The following is a 27,373-nucleotide window of genomic DNA, read 5'->3' as shown; positions in this document are numbered from 1 at the left end:
TATCTTCTTTCTGAGCTCAAGACTGATTTCCTTTGTCTTTGGCATGGTGAGTAAAAGTAGTCTCTCCCAATAATGTGTTCAAGTGCCCTGTTCCTTGGAGTCCTTTAATGCTGATTGAATGCCCAGATGTTGTTAGGAAGCCAATTGACTGCACAGGTGTGGTTTGAAAGCTGATTGATTAATTAGGTGTGTTTTGAAAGCTGATTGATTAATTGGGTGTGTTTTGAAAGCAAATATTCACAAGGGGCTAATATTTTTGACCACCCCATTTTCACTATATTTGATTATAAAGCAAGCCTAAAAATGTATTTTATATTCCAAAATGTACCAAAAGCTACTAAATAGCACTGGCGAATGTTTGATTATATCAAGTTTTATCAATGCTGCAAACATTGGAAAGATCTTTAGGAAAATGTTCCAAAATTCCTGGGGGGCTAATAATTTTGGCCTCAACTGTATATGCACATATTTTTATTGAAATATTGGTTCTAATTAGAATATTTTTTAGCAAAAACAAAAGATAATCATTTACATGTAATGACTATTTTCCTCCATTTATTGATGGACATTGATCATTCTTGAGGGCACTGAATGTATTCACAATAACATTAGAACTCACAGAGAAATGCATACAGACAAACACACCCACATACAGCCGCTTTCACTTTGCTCCCTGGCTACAGATTTCCACAGCGATGGCACAGAATGTTTTTAATAGAATGGAGGACATTATTCAAAGACATCAGAGAGCTAAATCCAGTGCAGCCATGATTACAAAATCCAGGAAGTGAAACCTTCTCTGCCTGGTTTATGAGAATATCTATCTATCTATCTATCTATCTATCTATCTATCTATCTGTCTGTCTGTCTGTCTGTCTGTCTGTCTGTCTGTCTGTCTGTCTATCTATCTATTTATCCAGGTGCATCTCAATAAATAAATCGTGGAAAGGTTCATTTATTTCAGTAATTCAACTCAAATAGTGAAACTCGTGTATTATACAAATTCAGTACAACAGCCCAGTTCGTCCTCTCCTTAGTCCAGGTAAGACTCCTCTGATGTTGTCTGTGGTTCAGTGGCTTAACAAGAGGAATGCAGCAACTATAGCCAAATTCTTTGACACATCTGTGTGTGGTGGCTCTTGATACCTTAACCCCAGCCTCAGTCCATTCCTTGTAAAGTTCACCCAAATTCTTGAATCGATTTTGCTTGACTAGCCACTCAAGGCTGCAGTTCTCTCGGTTGGTTGTGCATCTTTTTCTTCCACACTTTTTCCTTCCACTCAACTTTCTGTTAACATGCTTGGATACAGCACTCTGTGAAAAGCCAGCTTCTTTGGCATTGAATGTTTGTGGCTTACCCTTCTTGTAAAGGGTGTCAATGTTTGTCTTCTGGACAACTGTCAGATCAGCGGTCTTCCCCATGATTGTGTAGCCTAATGAAGCAAATCGAGAGACTTTGCAGGTGTTTTGTGTTAATTAGCTGATTGGCATGTCACCATATTCTAATTTTTTGAGATAGTGGGTTCCCTTTCGATACTCCACTCATACTGCGTATGGGGAAAAGCTCCTTTTTTCCTCAATACTGAAGCCTTTTTCAATAACGCAGTGCAACTGCACTGCCATTGGTTTAATCTGTAAACTTTTTATACCAATGACGGCGCTGCGTAGCTGCGCGAGCCTGTGGCGATGCAGCGCGCCAAAGCCCGCTAAAAAGGGGCGGGGCGTATAGCTATATAAGCAGGCAAATCGCCAGAGGAAATCAGATCTTACTCCTTCAGCGACGACTTCACTTCGCTGAATTTCCTTTGAACGCCTTTGCTGGATTTTCGCCGTTGAATAGGCACCGCAGCGGACCAGCTGAGACCGCCGACCGCTTGCAGCCCCGGCGCTCTATAGACAGCCGCTTCGAAGCGACAGCGGGGAAGAGGGGCTCAGCGCCCGGGTTTGGGTGAGCTCACGCCGGCTCGGTGCCCGCGTGCCTCACCCTCTCCAACGAGAGAGCCGTCCCCCGTCCTCTTCTCATGCCCAGAGCAGCGTCCCTCAGCTGAAGTGAGTGACCTCGTCTCATTTGGCGGATCGGAGGACGAGCCGCTTGACGACTCCATGTCACTCGCGGCTTCTGAAACGGAAGACTGGGCCGGTGAATCTAACCCCGCCCACTTGCCGTCGCGAGAGCCCATTGACGCCAAAGCTGGGATGGATGCCGAGCTTCTCCGCATCCTCTCCAGAGCTGTCGAAGATCTCCATCTGGAGTGGGCCCCCCCTGAGGAGCCGACACGCAGCAGTCTGGACGAGTGGTTCCTGCCGGGAAGCCGCCAGGCCCCCCGCCAGCGTTCTGCCCCGTTCTTCCCTGAGGTGCACGATGAGCTCACAAAGTCGTGGCGTAGCCCCTACTCGGCCCGCCTACGCACTTCCTCTGCAGCTCTCGGCGCAGTAGATGGCTCTCAGGAGAAGGGCTATGAGCAATTGCCGCCCCTGGACGAGGCCGTGGCTGCTCATCTCTGCCCCCCCGCGGCTGTGGGGTGGAAAAGCAAGAGAGCCCTTCCTTCAAAGCCCTGCAGGATGACATCTGCCATGGCTGGCAGAGCTTACACTTCTGCAGGCCAAGCCGCTTCAGCACTACACACCATGGCCATTCTACAGGTGTTCCAGGCAAAGCTTCTCTGTTCCCTGGATGAGTCGAGCCCTAGTGAACCTGCTTTTTGCGACCTCCGCAGCGCCACAGATCTGGCCCTGCGTGCCACAAAAACCACGGCCCAAGCCATTGGACGATCCATGGCCAACCTGGTTGTGCTGGAGCGCCACCTCTGGCTTAATCTCACTGAGATTAAGGAGAGCGACAAGGTGGCCTTTCTAGATGCCCCAGTCTCAGTCCCAGTCTCGCTTCACCGCAGCACAGAAGTTGTCCCAGGCTATGCGGCACTTCCTGCCCAAGCGCTCCACCCCAGGACTGCGCCGACTCAGCGCCAGAGCAAACCTGTCCCTTCTGCCCCCCAGGTGGCACCCCCTAAGGAGCAGCACCCAGCTCGCCCCACTAAGCGCGCTAAACCGCCTGGACGTCAGGGCCCCCGGCAGAGGATTGTGCTGGACCCGACGCCCTCTAAATCCACCTGATCGTTTGGGAAGGAAGAGGAAAGAGCAAAGTCCCGCCACGGCCAGACCACCCCAGAAGCTCTCTCGCCTGCCGGCTATGCGACCTGGGCCCACTGTTGTTGCGTCCACGCAAAGCACTGTTGTTATGGCAAACACAATAAAGATTTCACATTTTCTAAAAGAGAGCAATTTTCCTCTTCCACACTTGTCAGTGTTCAGGAACCTAATCAGTGGCCGGCCATCCGACACTATCCAGCCCCTTGTCACGCGGGCCGAGGCCTGGCAGGCCATCCCCGGAGTGTCCAAGTGGGTGTTGGGAATAATAAAATACGGCTACTCACTGCAGTTCGCCCGGAGACCCCCACGTTTTCGCGGGGTGATTCCCACTTTGGTAGAGCCGGACGACGCCCAGGTCCTCCGCACCGAAGTGCTGACGCTGTTGAGGAAGGGAGCCATAGCGATGGTTCCTCCCTCAGAAAGCGGGTCGGGGTTCTACAGCCGTTATTTCCTTGTCCCCAAGAAAGATGCCGGTCTCAGACCCATCTTAGACCTCAGACTCCTGAACCTCTCCCTCATGAAACGGAAGTTCAGGATGTTGACACTGAAGCAGATCCTCACGCAGATTTGCCCCGAGGACTGGTTCTTCTCGCTGGATCTGAAAGACGCTTACTTTCACATCCAGCCCCACATCACAGACGATTCTTGAGATTCGCGTTCGAGGGTGTGGCTTACCAATATGCAGTCCTTCCCTTTGGGCTGTCTCTGGCTCCACGCACTTTCACGAAGTGCATGAACGCGGCACTTTCCCCTCTGAGACAGATGGGAATCCGCATTCTGAACTATCTCGACGACTGGCTCATTCTAGACCCGTCGCGAACCGAGCTAGACCACCACAGATCCGTGCTCCTGAGCCACTTAGAGTGCCTAGGACTCAGGGTCAATTTTGCCAAGAGCTCACTGCTCCCCAGCCAACGTATTATGTTCCTGGGAGTGGTTTTCGACTCAGTCCGCATGAGGGCGGTCATATCACCAGAACGCGCTCTGGTACTTCAGCAGCTCGCGGCCTCTGTCAGGAACAAAGCCTGTTTCCCTCTGAAGTTCTTTCAGAGGATGCTAGGGCTGATGGCTTCCGCCTCCCCAGTTTTACAGCTTGGCCTCCTACGAATGCGGCCCCTGCAATACTGGCTGAAACTCCGGGTCCCACCTCACGCTTGGCGGCACGGCCGCTTTCGCATCAGAGTCAACCAGGCCTGTCTAGCAGCCCTGGAGCCTTGGATGAACCCTGTTTGGTTCAGCCGTGGAGTACACCTACAGGCGGTTTCCAGAAGGACGGTGGTCTCAACAGATGCGTCCAACCTGGGTTGGGGCGCTCTGTGCGAGGGCAGACCAGCCTTTGGCTCGTGGTCGCACGAGGACAGCCATCTCCATATCAACTGCCTCGAGATGCTGGCGGTAGAACGAGCCCTTCGATCGTTTCAGGCGATCCTGGAAGGGCGCCATGTCCTAGTCCAGTCGGACAGCATGACAGTGGTGTCCTACATAAATCACCAAGGTGGCCTTTCGTCCAGCCGCCTCTACATGCTGGCAAAGCGCCTCTTGGAATGGGCATTACCCAGGTTGCAATCGCTCAAGGCGACACACATACCTGGCAAGTCGAATCTGGGAGCAGACATGCTTTCGCGGAGCAACGTCCCCTCGGACGAGTGGATGCTCCATCCCCAGACGGTTCTCAAAATCTGGGAGATTTTCGGGAAGGCAGAGGTCGACCTCTTCGCCTCAGAAAGCAACTCTCATTGCCCAACTTATTTTTCAAAGGACACAGATGCACTGGCCCACGACTGGCCCAGCCTCCTTCTTTACACTTTTCCCCCGATCGCTCTGGTCCCTCAGGTCATCAGACGAGTCAGAGAAGACAGGCACAGAGTCCTCCTGGTGGCCCCACTCTGGAGGAGCCAAGTTTGGTCCTCGGAGCTATTCAGGCTTTCCATGAAAGCCCCATGGCCGATCCCCCTGAGGCGGGACCTCCTCTCTCAGGCGAACAGGACAATCTGGCACCCGCAGCCAGAACTCTGGGCTCTGCATGTATGGTCCCTCGATGGGAGCCTCTGAGCCTCCCCAAGGACGTGCTACATACCATTGCTCAGGCGAGGGCCCCGTCTACGAGATGCCTCTATGCCCAGAAATGGTCAGTCTTCGTTGACTGGTGCTCCGCACAGAACGAAGACCCTGTTGAGTGTGACGTATCTCCGATACTGTCATTTCTCCAAGAGCGTCTGGACAAGGGTCTCACCCTTTCCACGCTCAAGGTGTACGTAGCAGCCATCGCAGCATTTCATGCCCCTATTGCTGGCCAATCAGTGGGTCGAAACGGCCTCATTGTGCGTTTCCTGAGAGGTGCTAGGCGGTTGAAGCCCCCACGTCCTCTCACCGCTCCCACTTGGGACCTTCACACGGTCCTTGAAGCGCTTAAAGGACCTCCCTTTGAACCGCTGCGGTCAGCTGGCCTTCGGCCCCTAACGCTCAAAACCGCTCTGCTACTTGCTCTAGCAACGGTCAAGCGTGTTGGCGATTTGCAGGCCCTCTCGGTGAGCCCTGCATGCCTTGAGTTTGGGCCCAATGACTCAAAAGTCATTTTAAAACTCAGGCACGGCTACGTACCTAAAGTGCTCTCAACGCCATTTAGAGAGCAGGTGGTTTCTCTCTCGGCTCTGCCTCTGTTGTCAGGTGAGCAAGAGCTGAATTTACTCTGCCCAGTGAGGGCTTTGAGGGTATACACTGAGCGGTCACAGCCGTTCAGGCAATCTGACCAGCTTTTTGTCTGCTTTGGTGGCCGCACCAAGGGGTCTTCGGTCTCAAAGCAATGCCTCTCGCGTTGGATAGTCGACGCTATCGCTCTATGTTACTCTTCTATGGGTCTTGAGTGCCCCATAGGAGTAAGAGCTCACTCCACTAGAGGGATGGCCTCTTCATGGGCCTGGTCTGGTGGTGTCTCGATCAAGGACATCTGTGAGGCGGCCAGTTGGTCCTCGCTGTCCACTTTTGTCAGATTCTATAACCTGGACATCCCGACCTTGCACGCTCGGGTTCTTTCGGTTTGATACGACGGCCTCTTCAGACTCCGTCATCATACCACCTCCGGGGAGCTTGCTCCCTCTTAGCAGTGTTGCGTCAAGGGTTCGACGGCTCCGGCCCTCTCACTTATCCTCTGGGCCCCAGGGTGTTCAAGATAAGTCTTTTCGTTCCCTACCGTGGCACGGCGCGGTTGAATTCGTTCCCCATACACAGTATGAGTGGAGTATCGAAAGGGAACGTACTTGGTTACGAACCGTAACCTCGGTTCCCTGAGATACGGAACAAGTACTGTGTTATATGCCATGCCACGAGGCTGGGGCTTCAGTGTCGTCGCTTCAGTCGTATGACCTGATTTCCTCTGGCAATTTGCCTGCTTATATAGCTATACGCCCCGCCCCTTTTTAGCGGGCTTTGGCGCGCTGCATCGCCACAGGCTCGCGCAGCTACACAGCACCGTCATTGGTTTAAAAAGTTTACAGATTAAACCAATGGCAGTGCAGTTGCACTGCGTTATTGAAAAAGGCTTCAGTATTGAGGAATAAAGGAGCTTTTCCCCATACGCAGTACTCGTTCCGTATCTCAGGGAACCGAGTACGTTTTTGTTAAATGTGCATGCTTTTTTTTTTTTATTATTAAACCAAACTAATCTTACAACTAGTCTTACATGCCATTCCCAGATAGCTGTCTGAAATTTCAGAAACCACATAAACATTCACCGTGTTGGCTAAAAGGATTTTACTGAAAAGTGACACCAGATGCAGGCACCTACCAATAACATTGTGGACTATGATGCTACCACAAGATTCACTCACAAACACACTCAAAGGAAGGTGAACCTCAGATTAGACCCAAGAGCTTTGTTTAGGCAGGCAGTGCAAATCTGATTTGTTGGCATTCTGTAACAGAGCAGGAAGTATATCTTCCAAAACACTTTAAATCTGCAATCAATACATACAGTATTGTGCATATATTGATATGTGAGTCAAGTACAATTTTGATTGGGGGATTTTTCAACATTTTGTCCGGAGATGAATCTGATTTGTTCAGATGAAGACTAACAAATAATACGCAAGGTCAGAAAAACCTGGCTAAAAAGTTGCTACTTTCACAGAAAGAAGCAATTTGATGGGCAAGGCAGACAACCAGCTACAGACCTGCTCAGACCTTGCCCCTTGACAAACACACAAGATTGTTTCTTTACTTACAGCTATCAGAGTTCAAGTTGGAAAAAAAAGAAAACTTGCTCCAAGTGAATCATTAACCATTTAAATAATACACAAGCCAGTGGTAAAAAAAATCAGAAAAAATCTGTAAACAATACGTGTAGCAATCTCTCTCTCTCTCTCTCTCTCTCTCTCTCTCTCTCGCTCTCTCTCCATATACTGTATGTATATTTGTTGAGACCTATGGCAATGCTAAAAGAGCTGAGGGAATATCTGACAGTTCTGATTACCTGCATGTGACAACATTCTCTCATATTCTGCACATGTCTGTGCAATGGGGAAGAGAGTCTATACAAAAGTGTCAAAGCCTGTGACAAAATGTGTTATGGTCTGGATAAGGCAGATTCCAACAGGTATAATAATACCATAAACCACAAATATGCTTGCTGGATAAAAGCAGATCACAAAAAAAAACACCAAACCCACAGTGCAGCATGGTGGTGGCAGCATTACACTTTTCCTTTTAATTAGGAAATAAATTACAAATCATCCTGCTGTGTGGAAAAAGTGATATAAACAAAATAGAGAAAAAAAAGTAAAGAGCACCTTCTCTCTTCATGCCCATGGCCAGACACTTCTGATAGCGGCAGTACTGGCAGCGGTTGCGCTGACGTTTGTCGATCGGACAGTCCTTGTTGTCTCGACAGGTATAAGTCAGGTCTTTCCTCACTGTGCGCTTGAAGAAGCCCTTGCAACCTTCGCAGCTGTACACGCCATAGTGTTTACCTGAAAGAGCAGCTTATCCTTTACTACTGTTGCCAAGGTGCAAAGAATGTTAACATTAACATGTAAATGTCAAAGTCTCACCTGAAGATCGATCGCCACAAATAGCACAAATGTGTTTGGTGAGAGAGAGAGAGGTGCCTGTCGGCTGAGCTGGAATCTTCATGACACCGTTCAGGCCCAGAGGAGGTTTGACATCTTCCGGGCTGCTGACTGAAGTCATGGGGGAGCTGAGCTGAAACACACACACACACACACACACACACACACACACACAGGGAGGCTTAGAAATCGTCTGCCAATTAGGGATAGATGTTAGAGATATATAGTAACTTAATTTCAAACTTTACATTTATTTATTTGTTTGCTTGTTTGTTTATTTATTTATTTATTTTTATTCTTTCTTTTACTTATGTGTTTTTTTTCTGTTTCTATACTTCTTTAAAGCTGCTTTGAGGCAGCTTTAAAGAATGTGATTTGCTAAAAGCACTATATATATAAATCGAATTGAACTGAATTCAATAGAACAAGAATTTTTCAAGTCTGAAAAAAGCTTATGTTTGACTTATTATAATCACCAAAAAAAAGAAATTGCTAGGTTAATTGCAAAGATGCAATTGTTTGCAGTGTTGCTATCCATTTGGTACTTAATTTCTGAAAACCATTAGATTCTTAATGAATCCAAGAATACACAGGCTGCATTCATCCATTATTCCATATTTTGTGAACTGACTTCACCGTGAAATGAGAGATCGGGAATCTGAGCGATTTCGACTCTGTTGGAAACCGAAACTCCACCTTAAACTCTCTCGTCTTTAACGCTCCCTTTCCATTCTCCTCATTCAGACACACATAGGATAAACTGAAGCAGCAGGATTCTCATGGGCAGTGTTTTATTTCCATAAAGTAATCTTTTCTGCATGATCACACACCCACAAGAAACACTCAAGCAAATATGACATTTCTCTTCCTTTATCTTTCATTGTTCATTCAGAATGTTTTAGTCTAAGATTATAGTGTCAGTGTTATAGGCTAACACTAACACAAATAATCCATATATCTCATTTTAATTTCTTGATTATTTGTTCTTTTTAAGGAGCTAATAATTAAAATATTTGCCAGCGCAATTGTAAAGTTTGATGCAAATACACACATGATCTCGTCCATGATCTCTCTGTACTCAGCCTCACTCTTTTTTTCTCACATACACATTTTAATTGACCTTTTTTTAATTAAAGGCAGAATCATTATGTTAATTTGAAAATATGATTAGATCCACAGCCAGGTGAAACAAAAAATACTTTAACAAAAACTAAGGGTGTGAAACTGACAGAAACAGAATCATAATAGACATGAACAAATATTTTTGTATATGAATTCAAATGTGTTTTGCTTTCTGTGCAGTAAGAATATTTGTATATTAATAAAAAAAAAAAAACTCACTGCTGTCCAGTTATAGCCCCTACATAAACACACTCATGCAGGTACACACAATAGACCCTACCTGTTTCCCTGCTTGTAACTATAGTATACTATACACACGTGGCTATTTTCTTTTTGCCTTGTTGTGGTTATACTTAGAGACACACACACCCACACACTTCTGGGCCTATTTTGGGTGAACATGCAACTCGACCTGCACTTTGGGTTCTGTGGGCCAGTGTCAAGAGAATCTCTGAAATTACTGAAACTCACAACACAGAAAAAATGACAAGAACCATTAACCAAGACTATAAATAAAAAGCACAAGAACCCTACCAATAATGTATGTGCACATTTTGATAAGTAGGAGAGCGCTGAAACTTTTATTTCATAAATATTCATTTCAATATATATTTAAATAAAACATCTATCCGAATATGAATACATTTTTCACGATAAAGGTGTTTTATACAGTTCCTTTTCTTGCCAGAATGTCTATTTACAGGATGTCTATTTGAAAGTAGATGTGTTGATACAGACATCAGAACAGAGATACTGTAGAATTCAACCAGAAATGTATATATATTTAATATAGTTTTGTATGTTGCTCTGGATAAGGGCGTCTGCCAAATGCTGTAAATGTAATTGTAAATGTCATGCAGGTGAAAGCATGTGATATGAAGCTTGTGGGACAAAGAAAGATCACATTGCATGATGCAATTACTGCGTTTATTTATGACAGTGCTGGCATTTCCACTCCTGCCCCCCTCCTTTCACTCGTGTGCTCTCCGGTGTTTTTTTGGGGACATAGTGATAGGATTCATATTTAGCCACTACATAGCCACTATGTCACTGCATTACTCCATAATATAAATCTTTGAAACAAATAAGCTCATTTTGTTAAACAAATGCATTTTTACCACCTCATAAAGCAACAAAACAGACAATTTCTGGCTAAGAAACTTGTGATTTAGCGCAAAGTGTTTTAGTGACTAGTAATTTAGTTATAAAAAGTGACATCCACCGCAACTCCGGCGTTAGAAAAGCTACTTTAAACATATAATTAGGTGCTGTAGAGTACAGAGGATCTGGTAGTGCTTGAATATGAAATGCTTGTAGGAAGCCATCAACCTACAAAATGGCCTGCTGATCACTCTTACCATAGAAACAATAGGTCATATTGATAACTATTAAAAGATGGTGCTGTCAAAGCTTTGTTCTGGACATATACTGTCTGTCTGTCTGTCTGTCTATCTAACTAGACCTATATACTTTGGTTTATATAGACCAGATATAGACCAAATGAATAATTCCAGATTAGTTAAATATAAACAATGCAGTATTTATCAGTAATATTTCTACATTCACTCTCTAAAATAGGTTTGCTACTGGAAAATAGAAGAAGAATTTTCAGTCTTTAAATTCAAGCCATGTGAAAGCTCTGACGTTTTTACAGTTTGTTTACTTAATGTCCTATATAGTTGCCTTTAAACAATCTGATGGCCCTATTAAGTCTGGGGACATCTAAATGTTTTTTTTTTTACATGGAACAATTTACCTATCAGCATGTACTCCTACCAGGAATCCCAGAGAAAACCCACTGGGACAAGGGCAAACTATACACATAACGTAACCTGAGCTCAGGATTGGACCTTGAAGCTGTCAGGAGGTAATGCTACCTACTGTGATACAATTTCTCCATCTGAGGATTGGTATGGGATCTAAATATTTCTATAAAAATTGTATAAACATTTATCTTCTGAAATGAGTAATGAAGAGAGATTTACAGCATAGGCACTAAGAGATTTGGTTGAACATCAACACTGATGGGATTCTCACAGCCCACATCCTCAGATAAAGCAGAGTGAAAAACAAAACAAACCAAATATTTCAAAACATTGTGTAAATTACTTTGTGGCAGAATGCCGTTATCCGTTTTATCCCCTGGAAGAACAGAATATTTGCAAGCTATCAACAGGATGTATGTGTATGTGTGATGTGTGTATGTGTGACACGTGGGTCTGGCTAGGTGTTAAAAATGTTTCATTCTGACATACACCACATGGCTGAGCAGCAGGTTTTAACGGGCGGCTCATTTCCCGTCTGCTCGGCCTTTGGTCAGGCCTCTTCTGGGCCTCTGCTAAGCACTTTCAGTCTGCCAATAAAGATCACAGCACCCATGTGGCACAATAAGAACACAGATGAGACACCCCAGTCACACATCAAGTGCTCTGATGGTGCTAATGAGTATTAAAGGAGGGAACTGAAGGCTCTGCTAAGAGTCCCCCCATTTTGCTAACTATTCCCAAATGGCAATATCTTATATTTTAATAAGCAGACCCCCTCTGGATTTAGTGGCTAATTTAGAGTTTTCTGAGAGGAAACTTCTGTGGTGAGACAAGGTTGGAGGGTGAAGCAACTCATTGTTTTCATGCCTGCCAAACATGTTGGAGCTCCATGCGGGGGCAGTACACAGTACTAATGGCTTCCTCTCGTCCCTGCAAGGCCTCCTCTTAATGAGCGAGTGCTTCTGGCAAAGTCCTTTATGATAACTGTGCAACAAGACATGTTTTATATGGCTAAACTTGTTATTGTGAAATATAACACAGCAGTGCTAAACCTCCAGTTCACATGTGTGAGTTTACGGAAAATATCTCACTTCATCTCGACAGAACTCTGTAAAGCTGAAATAGGTTAGGAGACATATTAGGCCGGTTGTTAATGAAGGTCTTCAACATTTCACAAAATCTTTTCAGTCTCTGTGCTGTTTATTCACCCACTAGCACAACAGGAAAAATGACAATTATTGCACACAATTATTATTTATGGCACACAATTCTAATTTATGTTAATGATCCATATATTTGATACAATAACCAGACTATGCAAAGTTAATGCTTCTTGGAAAGCAAACCAAGCTTGCAATACGACTAAAATGTAGAATTACATAATTTGGAAATTTCTGTATTTTTTTCTTTGTTTGCTTTTTACAGTGTGTCATAAAATCCTTTTCATATTCGGTGCCTTCACTACTTGACACAATACAATAACAACACAAACCTTTATGAGGACTAGTATTTTTCTATGTTAAATCTGTCCTTAATAAAGTATCATTTCAAACTGGCTAAAAACACAAACATCTGAAAGAAATATTAAACTGTGTGTGTGTGTGTGTGTGTGTGTAGACACTGTTTATTTGATTTATGTCCCATGTTCTCAACAATTACAACAAATCTTAGTAGAATCAGTCACAATAAAAAATCACACACAATAAAAATGTGTGCTGAAAAAAGGATAAAGATGATTTACCTATCATCCGACAAAGGACATTATAAGACACTTACTTGTGGACTGAGACTAGGTCCGAAGGCCATACTGGTGCTGGAAGGCCCTGTGATGGAGGGATGACCCATGGCTGAGCTGATGACAGGGAAGGGTGATGTTAGGCCATTGATGGGTGAGTGAAGCTGACCCGGTGTGGAGCCCATGGAAGACGGGGTGAGCAGGGACGGGTGAAGTGCGTGAGGGCCAACAGAACGGTGACCAGTCGGGGAGCTCAGAGGAGACGAGGACTGCTGGCCTGATGAGTCTAGGGAAAAGAGAGGCAGAGAGAAAATGTTAAAAATTAAAAAAATAAAAGAAGTAACTTTGATACTACTAGCAAAATAAGTACTGTCTAACAGATGCCAGCTTTTAGGTTAACAAATCAGAGCATGATCATTCTAAGATCTTATTGTATATGTGTGTCCACATACATTTAAATGGTAAATCATGATCCCGTTGATTGTGTTGAAACAAGTGGACGCATCACTGGTAATAAACTAGAGCTAAACAATATGGACAAAAGAAAATGATCAGATGTTATGGTTACATATCCTTCTGCATTAATCAAACCTAATTTATTGTTGTTGTTTTTTTAACATGCACTACAGAACCTCCGTAACCCAATGCAAACCACTTCAGTTGTAACCAGTGTATCAGTCTAAACCCTCACAGAACCCTCATTAAAACCCTCACAGGACCCTAAGGCACTATTTGGTAATTTGTACTTTACAGACATACAACAAATTGGCATGCTATCTGAACTAAATGATTTTGTCTAGTGAACAATACAATATTTTTTGATGACATCAAGCAAACTTGTGCATTCTCTAAGACAAAATAAAGAGATGCAGCTCATTTCTATCCAGCTTGTTGTTATGGTATTATTAATTAAGAGTTAAGAAATTAAGAATTTCACATAGTGGCCAGTGAGTTAAAAGCTATTCACATGTTTATGGTAAATACTTTAGCATTTTGAAACAGAAGAGATGGTAAAACTGACACTTCAACATTTAATGCAGATCGCTAATGAGGTTTCTAAAGGACACAATGTTAACATCGTCAAGCATTTATCATCTGATGTGATACTACTGATCTCATGTTCTCCTAACAAAAAGGGATTACTGTATATTTGGCTATGTTCTGGATTGCATCATATATGTTCTGGATTTTAATACATTTACATTTTTGTCTCATTTACATTTTCTGTGATTAGAAAGGCTGATAAATTATACATGTTGAGTCACTCATTTATCGATATTGACATTTTTAGAGTTATTGTACATTATGAAAAGGGGGGAAGCAATATATAATGCATACATTGCTTTGAATGATGTGTCACTGTACAAATAGTACAGCTTTACAAAATATTATCCTTACCCTACATTTTTGTTTAAATGAGAGCTAAGGAAAGCATTAAAACACTTTTTTCCATGCAGCTAAAGAGTATAACAGTATAAATAGTATTAAAAAAGTAAAAACTCTAAAACTAAATTACATAGTAGTGCATTGTGAAAACTAAATAAAACCAAGACATTTTGCATTTTTGTTTAACATTCTGTTTTTGTCTAAATCTAAAAGAACAAATCATGGTTGTTGTATGGTCTGTAATCAACAGACCTCCCTGTACAGTAATTGGATATTCCACACAAAATACTGTATGTAAAAAGACATCTGAAGTGTGAAGCACAGTAAGAGCCAGCACACACTGTTACATTATACGCTAGTAATGTCAGTTTGGACTTCTACCAGGAGCTGTAGCTGCCAACTGAACACCCCACAGACTGTATTGCAGCCTTTCGCTGTGTGTGTGTGTGTGTGTGTGTGTGTGTGTGAGTGTATGTGTGTGTCAGATGGACTGTCTGTCTGTCTGTCTGTCTGTTTGCACACCACATAGAGCACACGCATTGCTGAAATGTTTCAACAGCTTGACTAAAAGGCCATATTTGCACATTGCACAGTTGCACACTGCGCGTAGTCTTTTTTCTCCACAGTGTCCTGTGCAGCATGCAGTGATTTTCCAATAGCATGGAAACTCATTAAATCCCAAACTGGCATGGATATCCTTTGGGCCCTGTTGGCCCTCGGCCAACTCTTCACCTCTTCAGGCACACATTGCATGTCTCAAGGGTGCAGGTAGCCCCACACAAAAGTGTGCATTCACACAGTCGGTGAATGTAAACAGTCATGGCTGCAGAGCTCTGGAACTCCTCTATATCATAAACAACACATGGACAACTCATTAGTCTCCACACACTCTCTATAGAAAGAAATCCCATCTTATAAGCACAACTTTCCATCATTACCATGCTCACAGAATCAATGATGGAACAATGGGCTTAAAGTAAGCCACGAAAGTAGAGAATTTTCTTTTAAGATACCATATAGTAGGAACCCTTCAAGGAGTAGCTAACATTTATGATTTGTACAGAAACTATAGATCCTTCCTTTATCCGCAGTGTTCATTTCTGCAATTTCACAAATCAAAACAGAGGCTTAAAGACACACTGAAACCTGCTGCTCCATTTAACATGACACTATAAATAACATCTCAGCTCTGGCTATAGTCAAGAAGGACAATGTGAGCATCAAGAAGGAAAATGATCTCCCTGTGCTATACAAACAGCGTGATCTAAACTGAAATGCTGAATAAATACAGTCATGCGAAGTGTTTACTTGATCGCTTACAAATGCCTACAGAAAGATAAACAGCGCATAAACAGAACTGTGCACAACTGGTACAGATATGCACTCCATTCATAGAGTATATTACTGCTTAATTACTGTCAGTGTGAGTTAATAAACCAGTGACAGTGATGCTGTTCAGTGCGATTTAGTGGTACATGGGTGGAGACAGAGACAAGATCAAGCAAACGTGTTGCTTCAATACTGGCCTTTATTGGAACACTGGAAGATACATCAACGCTACAGTTTCTGCTCCTAATGAGCTGACAATAGTGACTGTATCAACCTTTCATAGCAGAGACATTGAGGAAATTATCAGAGTCAAAGCATGTATTTTTTTTGCATGTATATGCTTTTCTTTCGAAAGAGTTGAAATATAACCAGAAATAGCCACATATCCACACCACAAATCCGTATCTCCATAGACACTTACATAGAACCTTGTGATCTCTTCCTCTCAGCTACTGAAGACTGTGTGAGTGCATGATGTGAAGGTTTGGCTTATTGCAGCATTGTTGATAATGTGCCTTAATCACAGTTTAAGCTCAGAGAGTGTAGTAAGGACTTACAACAGAAAATTATTTTGCTCTAATTACTTTTCTGCCTCAATGTAAAGATGAACAAAAACAAATAAAATAAGATTCTTGATTAAAAAGTGAATAAAACTGTTGTTTTGCAGTTGGTTCTGTCAGCAGCATAAATAGGTGTTACAAGCTGCTCGTGTTGATCCCCACAAGGCAAAGCAGAAAAAAGCACCTAAATTCCACAAAGTACAATAAATGCTGTCATACAGCCATCTTTCCCTTTGTTCTACTTTCATGGTACATCTTATGAAGGATTAGCGGCTTGTAACTACAGGAGATAAACTCAAATTATCTTCTCTTCTGCCATGTGAATGCATTTCTTCATGCATTCTAACATTTTCTGGAGAACACTACAGAACTCTGTGGCACCTGCTAGCATTCATGTTCCCTGGATATACTACATATTACTAAGTGTGTTGACACACAACACTGGGGCAGAAGTCAGGCTTTTTCTGACCTAACCCATTAGTGTAATCACTTTCTAGGCATGTGGACCACCTGGTAGCAGACATGAACCTCCTGATTCTTGAACAGATAGTGTGATGTACAGGAGATGAGTACTAATCCAAATCTAATCTTTTTGCACGGCATATTACAGTTGTCTCTATTATATATGACTCAACAGATAATGGGATCAATTATACTATAGAAGTTCAAACCCAAAAACTTACCAAAGGAACATTCTCAAAATCAAGAATCAAATAAAATCAGAGAACAGAGTTTGAACATCTACCATTTTCTAACTGTATAATTGCATCCTTGAGGATTGTCTGGATAACACTTCAATGACATCCAATGCAGATAATTAAAAAGTCTAAATCTTTCCAGAAAAAAATGTTTTTATTTTTGTCCCTGATGTGTTGAAATGGGTGGTGTTCTTGTTTTTATCTTTGGTTCACAGAGAAAGTGAGTAAAGTATCTAAAAAATGAATGAATCTCTTCCCTTTAGTGATTTGTGAGCATCTGGAGCTGACAGAAAGCCTATGGTTGAATGGTCAGTGAAGAGCTGTTTGGAATAAAAATGACTGTGATCTGGGGCACCTGACATATTTTACTTTTAAGTGGTCCATCGGAACAGTCTGAACGACAAGCCTGACTGATCATTTTGATTCTACAGTGTAAAAAGCTATAGTTTTGTACAGACTTATTTTACCACTACAAAAAGTGTAATTAAGCTGGTATATGACTGGCTTAACTAGCTGTAAAATTTTCTATTATGAAACAGCTTCTAAGAACAGAGTAGTGTCTCTAACACACCTAACACGGTGGACAATCTGGATCTAGAGCAGTACTATCTATAACATAATTAAAGATAAATTATCAATAAATTATTATTGAATAAATAAAGCATTTATAAGTTAATAAGAGTACATTATCTGATAAATGTGGTAATACAACAAAGAAACAGTACCTTCTCTATATAAAAGACCTGTATACTGTGCTATCTGACACTTCTCATTTGGACACACTTGTCGAGGGATGGACAGATAGCAACACACATTCTCAAGATAAACAGAGACACCAGCTCTACATTTATGCAAGGTTATATCTCTGGGGTAAAACACAGCTGTGTTGAAAAAGATGAAAACATCTCATGTATCAGTGTGGGTCCGGTGGGAAGGACCATAAGGACAGGGAGTATTACAGCTGTTTTATTCAGTAACATCAACAGTAAAGAATATAATAGATAAAATTGATAAAATGTATTTTATTTTTTTTTATTTTTTTTTTTGTATTTTTCTGGCTTCTCAACTGCCCTATTGACTGTTAATGAATAAGAGCCAGTCCTAGGACAGGAAGCATGAATAACTGAATGATACCTGAAAATCCCTCTTCTTACAATCAGGTCAATAATATGGTGTACTTATGGTGTCAGAATGTTTTTATACTTTCATGGCACTTTCACACCTATTAATCTGATTGGCCGAGAAGCATGCAGGGCTAAAACTCTTTTACCAAGTATAGAGAACAAAGACCCAGCAGCATATAAATGTTTAAGCAATTATACAAACATCTAGAATAAAATATTTTGTGTATAACGTGATGTGTTTATTTTGTCTTTTTGTTCGTCAAATCAAGTAATCAGACTTAAATTACTTCCTTACTGTTTCTTGGAACCGAATTTAGACTACTTCACTGTTTTTTTAAGTGATTTCATACCCAAGTGTGATTGTTCATTAATATGTGTAATGCTTTTGTGAATATTTCTACAGTACAGCTCTGAACATAAGCAGAATAAACAGCATATTTTGTGTTATCTAGCAGCCAAAATACATAGCATCTGGTTTGTACAAGGGTTTATAAATCATCACCCTGCTAGATTATTCGGATGTCTTTTGAAGTAAGTCATCAGGCTTTTATTCATTTCTTTCACCTAACAACAAGAGAAAGAAAAAACTCCTTATTGTCTTTCATGTAACACTCTACAGTCAGTTAATATATTACTATTACAGAGCACCTTGATGATGTATTGTGCTCTGTATTATAGTAATATTTATATATAATATTTAACTACTAATCAGCTAGTAAGAATGTTAGACAATATTTGCAAAATCTGGATGTAGAAATAATGACATAATATAGCACAGTACAGCAGAAAAACTGTATATTACTAACATTGGGCACAACCCAATGTTTAAACGAGATGAACAAGAAGATATCCAGCCTCAAGAAAAAACAGCTTTAAGTGTGAAAGGAGAGCACCGCTTTTCATAGCGAGAATGTCAGCCAAAGACTTTCTACCTTTGTGTTGAAGGCACAAATAGGATATGCTTCATCAACGGAGACGTTATCAGGACAGGATAAAGAGTATGGCTGCATAAAGTCACCATTCCTGAGTATTGAGCTACTCCTTTACAGTCCATTAATGCAGTTACCAGTATATGTTTCAGTGGAATTATATTAGATGTTGCCGTTAATCCCATGTAAATGATTTTACAGCCTGCCATAGAATGGGACTGGGCAGCACACTGGAGCTTTCACTTATTTAGAAATAGTCCACCCTTGTGGTATCAGGGACTACATTAAATTATAAACCCCAGTATGCTACACAAGTTATTATGATGCAATCAATTTACAGTGACTGAAAGCTGCATTTTACATTTTGCCTCTAAATCTATTACATTTACAGAAGATAAGCTTTGCAAACAGGCAGGTAATCGACTGCAAAGGGAAAAAAATATGAGAAATAAGAGAACATTTCAGTGTGACTGTTCATCAAGTAAGACACAGTGCTCAGACAGGCTTTGAAACCTGATTACTACTGATAAAAGCCTACATTAGATAGTTTCCTTTAAGCCTCCCTTCCTCATACACCTGAAGGCTGAACAGCTAAAATACTGAAATAATATTATCGTAAACATCACTAATATTACATAGACACTGTTTTTATAACAGTTTAAATTAGAGAGGCCAAAGCATGTGGCATCCCTGCTTCCACAAACCACAGAAGACATTCATTTTGCATTGAACGCATAAAAGGAAATGGCAGCAAATTATGTTGCGATTCGACTTCCAGGCATCTGTCACTTGAATTCTACCAACATGTACCATTTGTGAGCTCTGCTGTGCTCTGTTCAGCCTTTCACACAAATTCAGACTGTTTTATAGAAATGGCGACTGCAATCATCAGGAAAAAATTAGCTCAACGCTAAGCACACGATCCTATTGGCTCTCTGGCATGTTCGTTCTTTTTGAGGTCAGTCCAGACATTCCATTGGATAATCTTTTCCATTTGCCAGCTCTCTCTCTGTCTTTCTGTACCTCTCTCTCGTGCTCTTATAGCAATGACAGGACTGTAACATAGAGCTCATTTTGTACTAACTTTATGCTAGCTTTTCTTTGCATTCATGTAGCTCACTTCATGCTAACTGTTTAACCAGTTTCATGACAGGTGATTCCTCATTGACCTGAATACTAGACTTTTGTAAGTGTTCTCCCCTACAATTTCTACAATAATAAAGCAATACTTAGCAAATACACCACATCAGAGTCAGGATGAGAGTTCAGTCAAGCCATGCTACTGTATGTTTCGCTTGAGCCTCGGTTGCTTCTCCCAAGTTTTGTTTTATTCACAACAAAAGGCAGATAATTTACCATTTCTCATACTTCAATGTGCCCACTTGGTAGGCTTTTTTGGAAAAAGACTAAATCTAGAAATTACAAAGAGATAGAAAAAGATTCTCCCTTAGACCATAAGATTGATAGTTGACTGGCTGTATGCCAAAAGTGTGTGAAGCTGTCATCAATGTTCCTTTACTGCATATTTACTATATTTGTTTTGATTTGTTTTGAAATGTGTTAATTCACTTGTACAATAAAACAATCTTTCTTTACTATTAGCAAAAATAGTGAAACGGTCCAAATTTTGGATAGTCAATAAAGGCTACAGGAATATAAAAAGTTTCTAAGAATACTATTTTTCACAAGCTAATAGCATACAAGCAGGCACTTTATAACACACATACACACACACAACACACACTCTCTCTGTCTGTAAGTTCTCTGCTGCTTTAAGGCATCATTTTTGTCTGGGTTTAAGAAATCAGTGCAATATTAGAGAAATTAATATATTATTAATATATTAAGATACATCATGTTTAGACTGTGATTACACTGTAAATGTTTCAATTATGTTTAATTCAATCAAATGATTAATCTTCAGGCAAAACAAGTTTACGTTCATTTTGGGAGGTAAAATGGCAAGTGTAATATCTGCTTCATCAAATATAAAGTTATGAACTGTTATTCATTCATTTAACTATCCATCCATCCATCCACACATCCATTCATCCATCCACACATCCATCCATCCATCCGTTTTATCCTGGTAAGAGTCATGGTGGATCTGGAACCTATTAGTATAGCCAGTCCACAAAACTGCACACAGACAGTAACCCAAACTCAAGATTGAAGCACGGACACTGGAGCTGTGAGGTGATGCTCAGACTAAAACCTTTTAAATAAGGCACAGGCTACAGTCCCCTCCAAATGCATTTGAACACCAAGCCATTATTTTGTTTTTGACATACACTGAAGAGATTATTGAGTTGATAAGTCCAAATTTCAGCTTTCATTTCCTGATATTTACTTCTAGATGTGTTAAGAAAACGTAGAACCTAGCACCATTAATGGCAGACTAACCACTTTTTCATTGATCAAAGGTATTGGAAAGACCAACGTAAATAAAACTTAATATTTTGTGCTTGTCTCTTGGATGCAACAACTTTGTTAAATGCAATAAAAGTTTTTCCCTTTTTGAGTTGTTTGTTTCATGGAGATTTATTCCTTCATTCTCCTCTTCAGGAGGTGAAATGCTGCTCAGATGGCTTATGGTCTGGTGATTCATTTTTTCAGTCTTAAACCTTACACATTTTCCCCTGATGAAGTCCTTTGCTATGCTGCCAGTGTGTTTTGAGTCATTGTTTTGCCAAATGATGAGTTTTCCCTAATAACATTGGATGTACTTCTCTGTAAGCTGACAGCCAATATATTTCTCTAGACTTCTAAATTCATTCTGCTTCCTCTCACAAGTTATATCATCAATAAAGATTAGTGAGTCCATTCCAGATGCAGCCATGAAACACAAAGCCATGACACCACCTCCACGTTCTTGACTCATGAACCAGTATGTATTGGATCATGAAACTTTCTTCCTTCATACTTTGACCTTTTCATCACTTTGGTAGAAGGAAATTTTGGTTCCACAACTTTTGTGGCATGCCTTTGTGTTTCTTCGCAATTTCCAATCTGTTCCTCTGATTCTTACTGTTTATGGTCTGCATCATGTGGATCTGATTAGACAATCAGATTAGACACTATTGGATCATAATGAGATGATACATCACACACACACACACACACACACACACACACACACACACACACACGTAATCTCTGTCAAAACTGTCTCTTACTATTCAAGGCACAAGTAAGGTGTTATTAAACTTGGTATGTATATTGACTGTAATTCTGTAAACCCGCTGGACTTGTCTGTACTTGTTTAGGCAACAGTTGGCATTCAAATACGAATGTAAACAAATTTATTAATGTAACCCTTGGTTTAATAGTATCACTGCTCTATGATAACTACATTTAGTATAATATCCATTCCAGTTGTGGAGTGACTTTTCCGTAGCTATACCACCATAAATTAATTAAATATCTATTTTTTAAATCCTAAAATTATTAAAATTAAAAAAATATATAACTTAAAACTTGTAATGCCAGTGCAACCACAATAATCAAACCAAAATAAATTATTTCTAAAGAAATTACACTTGTAGTTGTTCAACTTTTATTTTATATTAATGTACTCAACTAAATCAGTATTTATAGTCACTAAAGTTTATAAAGTGCATAAATATTGTATATTGTGTATTTAAAATGTAATTTATTTTTATTGTTTTTGACCAAAAATATTATTGTGTACAGTTAAACTATTTAAAAACAAGATTATATTAAAAAAAACACTTCCATTAAAGAAGAGAAAAGGAAGAGAGAATATCCTGGGCTTTGCTGCAACATGTTTATAATGGAAGGTTTTCTTTTGTGTTCCTGCTCTGATGCCTACAAATCTGCCGTGACACCATCTAACTACATGAAAACAGACTTTCACGGATTTACCCTGTAGCTAGAGGTTGTCTTTCTCATTGATTTATGACAATGAGTAATTGTAATACCATGCAATGAGTTGTCTCAAGGGAAGTATAAATCATAAATGTTTACAGCAACTCTAATTACTAAGGAGGCTTCATCCGTTTAAAATACACAGAATCCTTCTAAAAAAAAAAAAAAAACAAGACAGAAATACAGCAGAAGACAGTACTGTGGGTGTGACACTAAACAGCAGAGCCGGTCTGGTTAGTGGCAAAACACACCAACCTTATCTTTTAGATGTACTTCTGCACACAGGTAGAGATGTGTTTCTGAATGTATGTGTGTGTGTGTGTGTGTGTGTGTGTATGTGTATGCATGTGTGTGTTCTGTACCTGTGGATATCCTGCGATGGTGCAGTGGGCATGTGCCCGTGAAGCAGTAGCAGCCCGAAGGCGAGCTGCCAGCATCGCCCAACCGGCCCTGCACACAGGGCGGCGCTACTGAGCACGGGCTTTTCAGGAACCCTGGGTGTGTGACACAAGAGGACGCAGGTGAGAGTCACACTCTTCCAAAAACAGACAGCCATGCTCAATTTGTATGTGCTGTTCCAATAGCAAAGCACACAAAACTATAACAAAATATAATCCAGAAAATATTCTATAAAAGATATATTTAATTGGAGATGAATTATTTACAGGCTAATGCAATCTGTACCTGTCTGCATCTCCCTTTTAAATCGGAAGATTCACCGCTTGAGATACACACACACACACACACACACACACACACACACACACACACACACACACAGACGCACACACACAGAACAAGCTCTGGAAGCTTCCTTTATGAGCCTCTGGGATGTTTTTCTCTTTTAAAGCTTGTATTTACAAGCCTCACTAGAGGCCTCACTCAGAACAGAATCCTTTATTTCCAGTGTTGCATCTCGTTTCCAGGGCGATCAATCTCAAGGTCAAAGATCAGGACAATAGATCATGAACGTCATAAAAAAATCTGTTCTTCTATAGTCCACACGATTAAACTTAAGGAATGAAGCTGGGGGTGGACCGGCATCAATTATCGCCTGGGCTTGTGATTACACAACATTGTCTAATAGGCTTCTGTCTGCCTCCGAGCTGTATTAGAGATGAGAGAAGTGAAGGCTCCAGTGGCATTACTCATTGTAATTAATTAGATCAGCATGTGGAGTCTTTCAGAGGGTTCTGTATCTATTATATCGTTTAATAATTATGTAAAACTAGTAAATTATTTGCCCTTCAAGCTTACAGAAGTTGTAAAACAAGCTCACACTTTAATGTCTTTGCTTAGACAGGGTGAATTTCTGGGCTAGAAAAATGTTAACAAAAAATGCTTAGAATGCTTCCTAAAAGAAACCTTAGGAAGAACATCAAATCACAAAGAACCTATAATTAATTACAAGTGGTACCTCTAATGATTTAACTAAGTTAAACATAGAGACAAATGGTCTTTGTGGCATTTCAAATAAACTCATTCAAGCGTGAACCGTTTGCAGTTTCTCACACACACGCACACACAACGCAAATATACCCTTTTCATCAGCTTTATCTACATAATCTTAATAGGATTTGTGGATTTCCTGGGAATTCTTGACTGTTTAGATTGGAATTACAGTATACAGTGCATAACTGTTTTGTATACATGCTGTAACAGCAAGAAAGAAAAATGGATGGAAAGACAGAGGGAGAGTGAGTAAGGGATGTGACCGCATAAACGTAGGCAGCTTCCACAGATTCTTAAAATAGTTTCAGAACTCAGCCCCCTAACTGTACCCCTACACACTAAAAAACAGACACACAGTGTAGAGTCAAAAAAAGAACAGAGCGGGAAAGAGACTCCGTCAGAAAAAGAAAAAGAAAAAAATGTGAGAAAGCAAGAGAAAAGAAGAAAGAGAGATGATGAGGAAGGGAAAGAAAGGGAAGAGGTTACCATAGACCTAAGAGGAACTCCTGACCTTGAGATTCCAGACTCTCTCTCTCTCTCTCTCTCTCTCACACACACACACACACACACACACACACACACACACGCACACAATGACTCCAATTAACCAGAATGGTTCCAAGTCATATTTCATAACCATATTACTTTCCTTCAACACTTGTGACAATTCCTTATAAAAAAAGTCTAAGTTTTCCAATTGAACGAAAATAATTCTCTGCTGTCTTGTCACTGATATGGATTTTTGTGGGTGTGCACACAAATTTATTCCCAATGTAGACAACATACTTTCCAAATTAAATCAGCCTGGAGTCACTGCTCTGCTTTAAGCCTCAGGAAGATGAAATACATATTTTTCATATTCCTGCCAGGCCCGATCCAGAGCTCAGATAAAGAAGCAGTATGCAAATCACACAAACTGCAGCAGACAATAAAGTGTAAAGGAAATAGGAGGATACTGTCTAAATCCTGCATGAAAGAGAGAGAAAGAGATAGAGACAGAGTGAGAGATATATAGACATCCTCACCTATGCTAAAAAAAAAGGCATGATGATGGCTCATGATGCGTATTGATGCTGTCAGTATAACAGCGTTTCCTTTTCCTGTTTCCCCTCGGGCTCAGAACAAGAGAGATTAATCTTTTTGAGAGATTAATGAATGCTAGATGGGAAACAAAGTCTGGTGGCAATAAACTGGTGGTGTTTTCTTCAGCAGGAAAAAATAGAGGGGGAAAAAACAGAGCCCAATCATATTTTGCAGATTTCTTTGTGGATCTTTTCTGCCATCCCTTTAGAAATAAACACAATATCTTTTACAGACCTTCAATCTTTTTTTATAATTGTATTTTACTTCCCCTAAAACTTTCTAAATTTTCAAATAATCAGGCAGAAAATGAAGTCAGCAAATATGATGATGTTCTGTATGTGATCCATAAGAAGCTGAAACACAGTCTCTCTCTCTCTCTCTCTCTCTCTTTCTCTCTCCTTCTCTCTCCCTCCCTCTCTCTCTTATTATTATTAGCTTAATAGGTGAGGATCAGCATTTCTGACACAGAGTTTGCATTAATTAAGACTTCTGAGCATTTTAATTGAGTTTGAGAAAGCTGTGTCATCGACAAAACAACAGCACTGACCTTCAACTAGACAAAACAATTGTTATGATGACCTTTTTTCTGCATGTCCCATTGATCCACATCAGTTTTCTGAGGTCATAAAAGCTGTTGTAGGATATATGTGACTTAAAACATTCTCTGGGAAAAGCGTCAGCAGAACTGGCCATCAAAGATCTCTCTATTTTCACTGGCCCATTAAACACAATCGAGATCTAATCAAAACAACCTTTTCATTATGTGGGACGTCAAACCCAAGATTAAAACTACAGATATCGTTCCGAATTAATCAGGTTAATCAGATACAAGAGGGGAAACTATGTAGGCTTTTCACATTATGAAATACATTTTTCAGTATGTATTTTAACTAATAATCCAGATATTTATTACACTCAGGTCATAAAATAATATATTTCCAGCCCACTGCAATAATTCTTAAGTTTCTGTGTTGTTCTTTATGCCTAACTACATTGCAGCTGAATATGAAGCTTGATAGCTGTATGTTAAACACACACACACACACACACACACACACACACACACACACACACGGCATCCTGTTCCTCGTCTCCTCATTGTTCTCCTATGACTTCCTACTACGCACATTACATTATTCATACAACACACTGTGTTATAATCAGCCACCAGAAACTCCACATATGCAAAGAAAAAATCTAATTTATCACTGTGAAGAGTCTGATCTGAAGATACATGATCTGATCTGAGCATGTCAGTCAGTCAACCTAATTACATTTTGTTTTGGACATCAACAAAACCAGGGTTTCAAGTGCAGTCATTGAAAACTACAACTACAAAAAAAAACAGCAACGGAGCAACACGATACCACAGGAAAATAAATGCAACAGAAGAAAAGGAATGTAAACGGAATTAGTTATGGCGCTTTACATTGTTTCAAGCCAGCACCACCCCAGAGACACCTCTGTCTATCCATTAAGGAAGCAAAGCCACGTAAAGGAACTGTGAGGAATGTGTAGCACAAATCGGTGGGTATGCTACTGTAGTTTCTAACCTCACAAAAAAGAACTATGCACAGACACAAGCACAAACAGAAAAAAGAAATAATCACAAGAAAAATAAAACATGGTGAAGCATGAACAATAGCTCTCTAGCTGATCTAATGTAGCTGTGATTAATTGAAATGGTATTATAAAGTTATTCTCAGTAACCAGAGATCCAGACTTAATATAGTTTCCATAACCAGCATCATTCTAATTTAATAAACTTTACTAGAAATGGACAAATAAAAAGATTCTCACAAGACCAGATGACAAAATACTGTTTTTCAAATGTGGTTTCAACAACAGTCCACTTTTCTCAAGCATCAGCAAGTAGATTATTAAATTATACTCTAAAAATGTGATTATCTGTGTATAAGAGCACTTTTCTCTTTTAAATTTTTAACAAATAATGCAGCAGCTATAACCCATGGAGCAGTAGGCTCTAAAACCATACACTGAAAGGTTTGTAATCCTAACAAGCCGATTTGCTAATCAGTAACATAGTTGTTTTTTTTGTTTGTTTGTTTGGAGAAAACATGTGACATG

At 40.6% G+C, this 27,373-nt stretch overlaps 1 protein-coding gene across 3 annotated transcripts in view; it reads right to left on the bottom strand.

Moving 5' to 3' along the window:
* The window catches only part of rxrab (retinoid x receptor, alpha b), a 49,715-nt gene that overhangs the window by 13,994 nt on the left and 8,348 nt on the right, over positions 1–27,373 (bottom strand). Inside the window, exons 1-5 of one of the 3 annotated variants that reach the window (XM_060882821.1) lie at positions 23,113–23,246; positions 13,289–13,360; positions 12,878–13,122; positions 8,196–8,346; positions 7,935–8,114 (exon numbers count right to left, since the gene is read on the bottom strand). In XM_060882821.1, the coding sequence (XP_060738804.1) occupies positions 7,935–8,114; positions 8,196–8,346; positions 12,878–13,021 (475 nt within the window). In that variant the 5' untranslated portion in view covers positions 13,022–13,122; positions 13,289–13,360; positions 23,113–23,246. Of the gene's footprint in view, positions 1–7,934; positions 8,115–8,195; positions 8,347–12,877; positions 13,123–13,288; positions 13,361–23,112; positions 23,247–27,373 lie in introns of those variants that run through there. The other 2 variants (XM_060882819.1, XM_060882820.1) reach the window with 2 other exon arrangements.

This window comes from Tachysurus vachellii, chromosome 12 (assembly GCF_030014155.1).
Source record: "Tachysurus vachellii isolate PV-2020 chromosome 12, HZAU_Pvac_v1, whole genome shotgun sequence".
NCBI classification, from domain to species: domain Eukaryota; kingdom Metazoa; phylum Chordata; class Actinopteri; order Siluriformes; family Bagridae; genus Tachysurus; species Tachysurus vachellii.
This window is presented reverse-complemented; position numbering and strand designations above follow the sequence as displayed.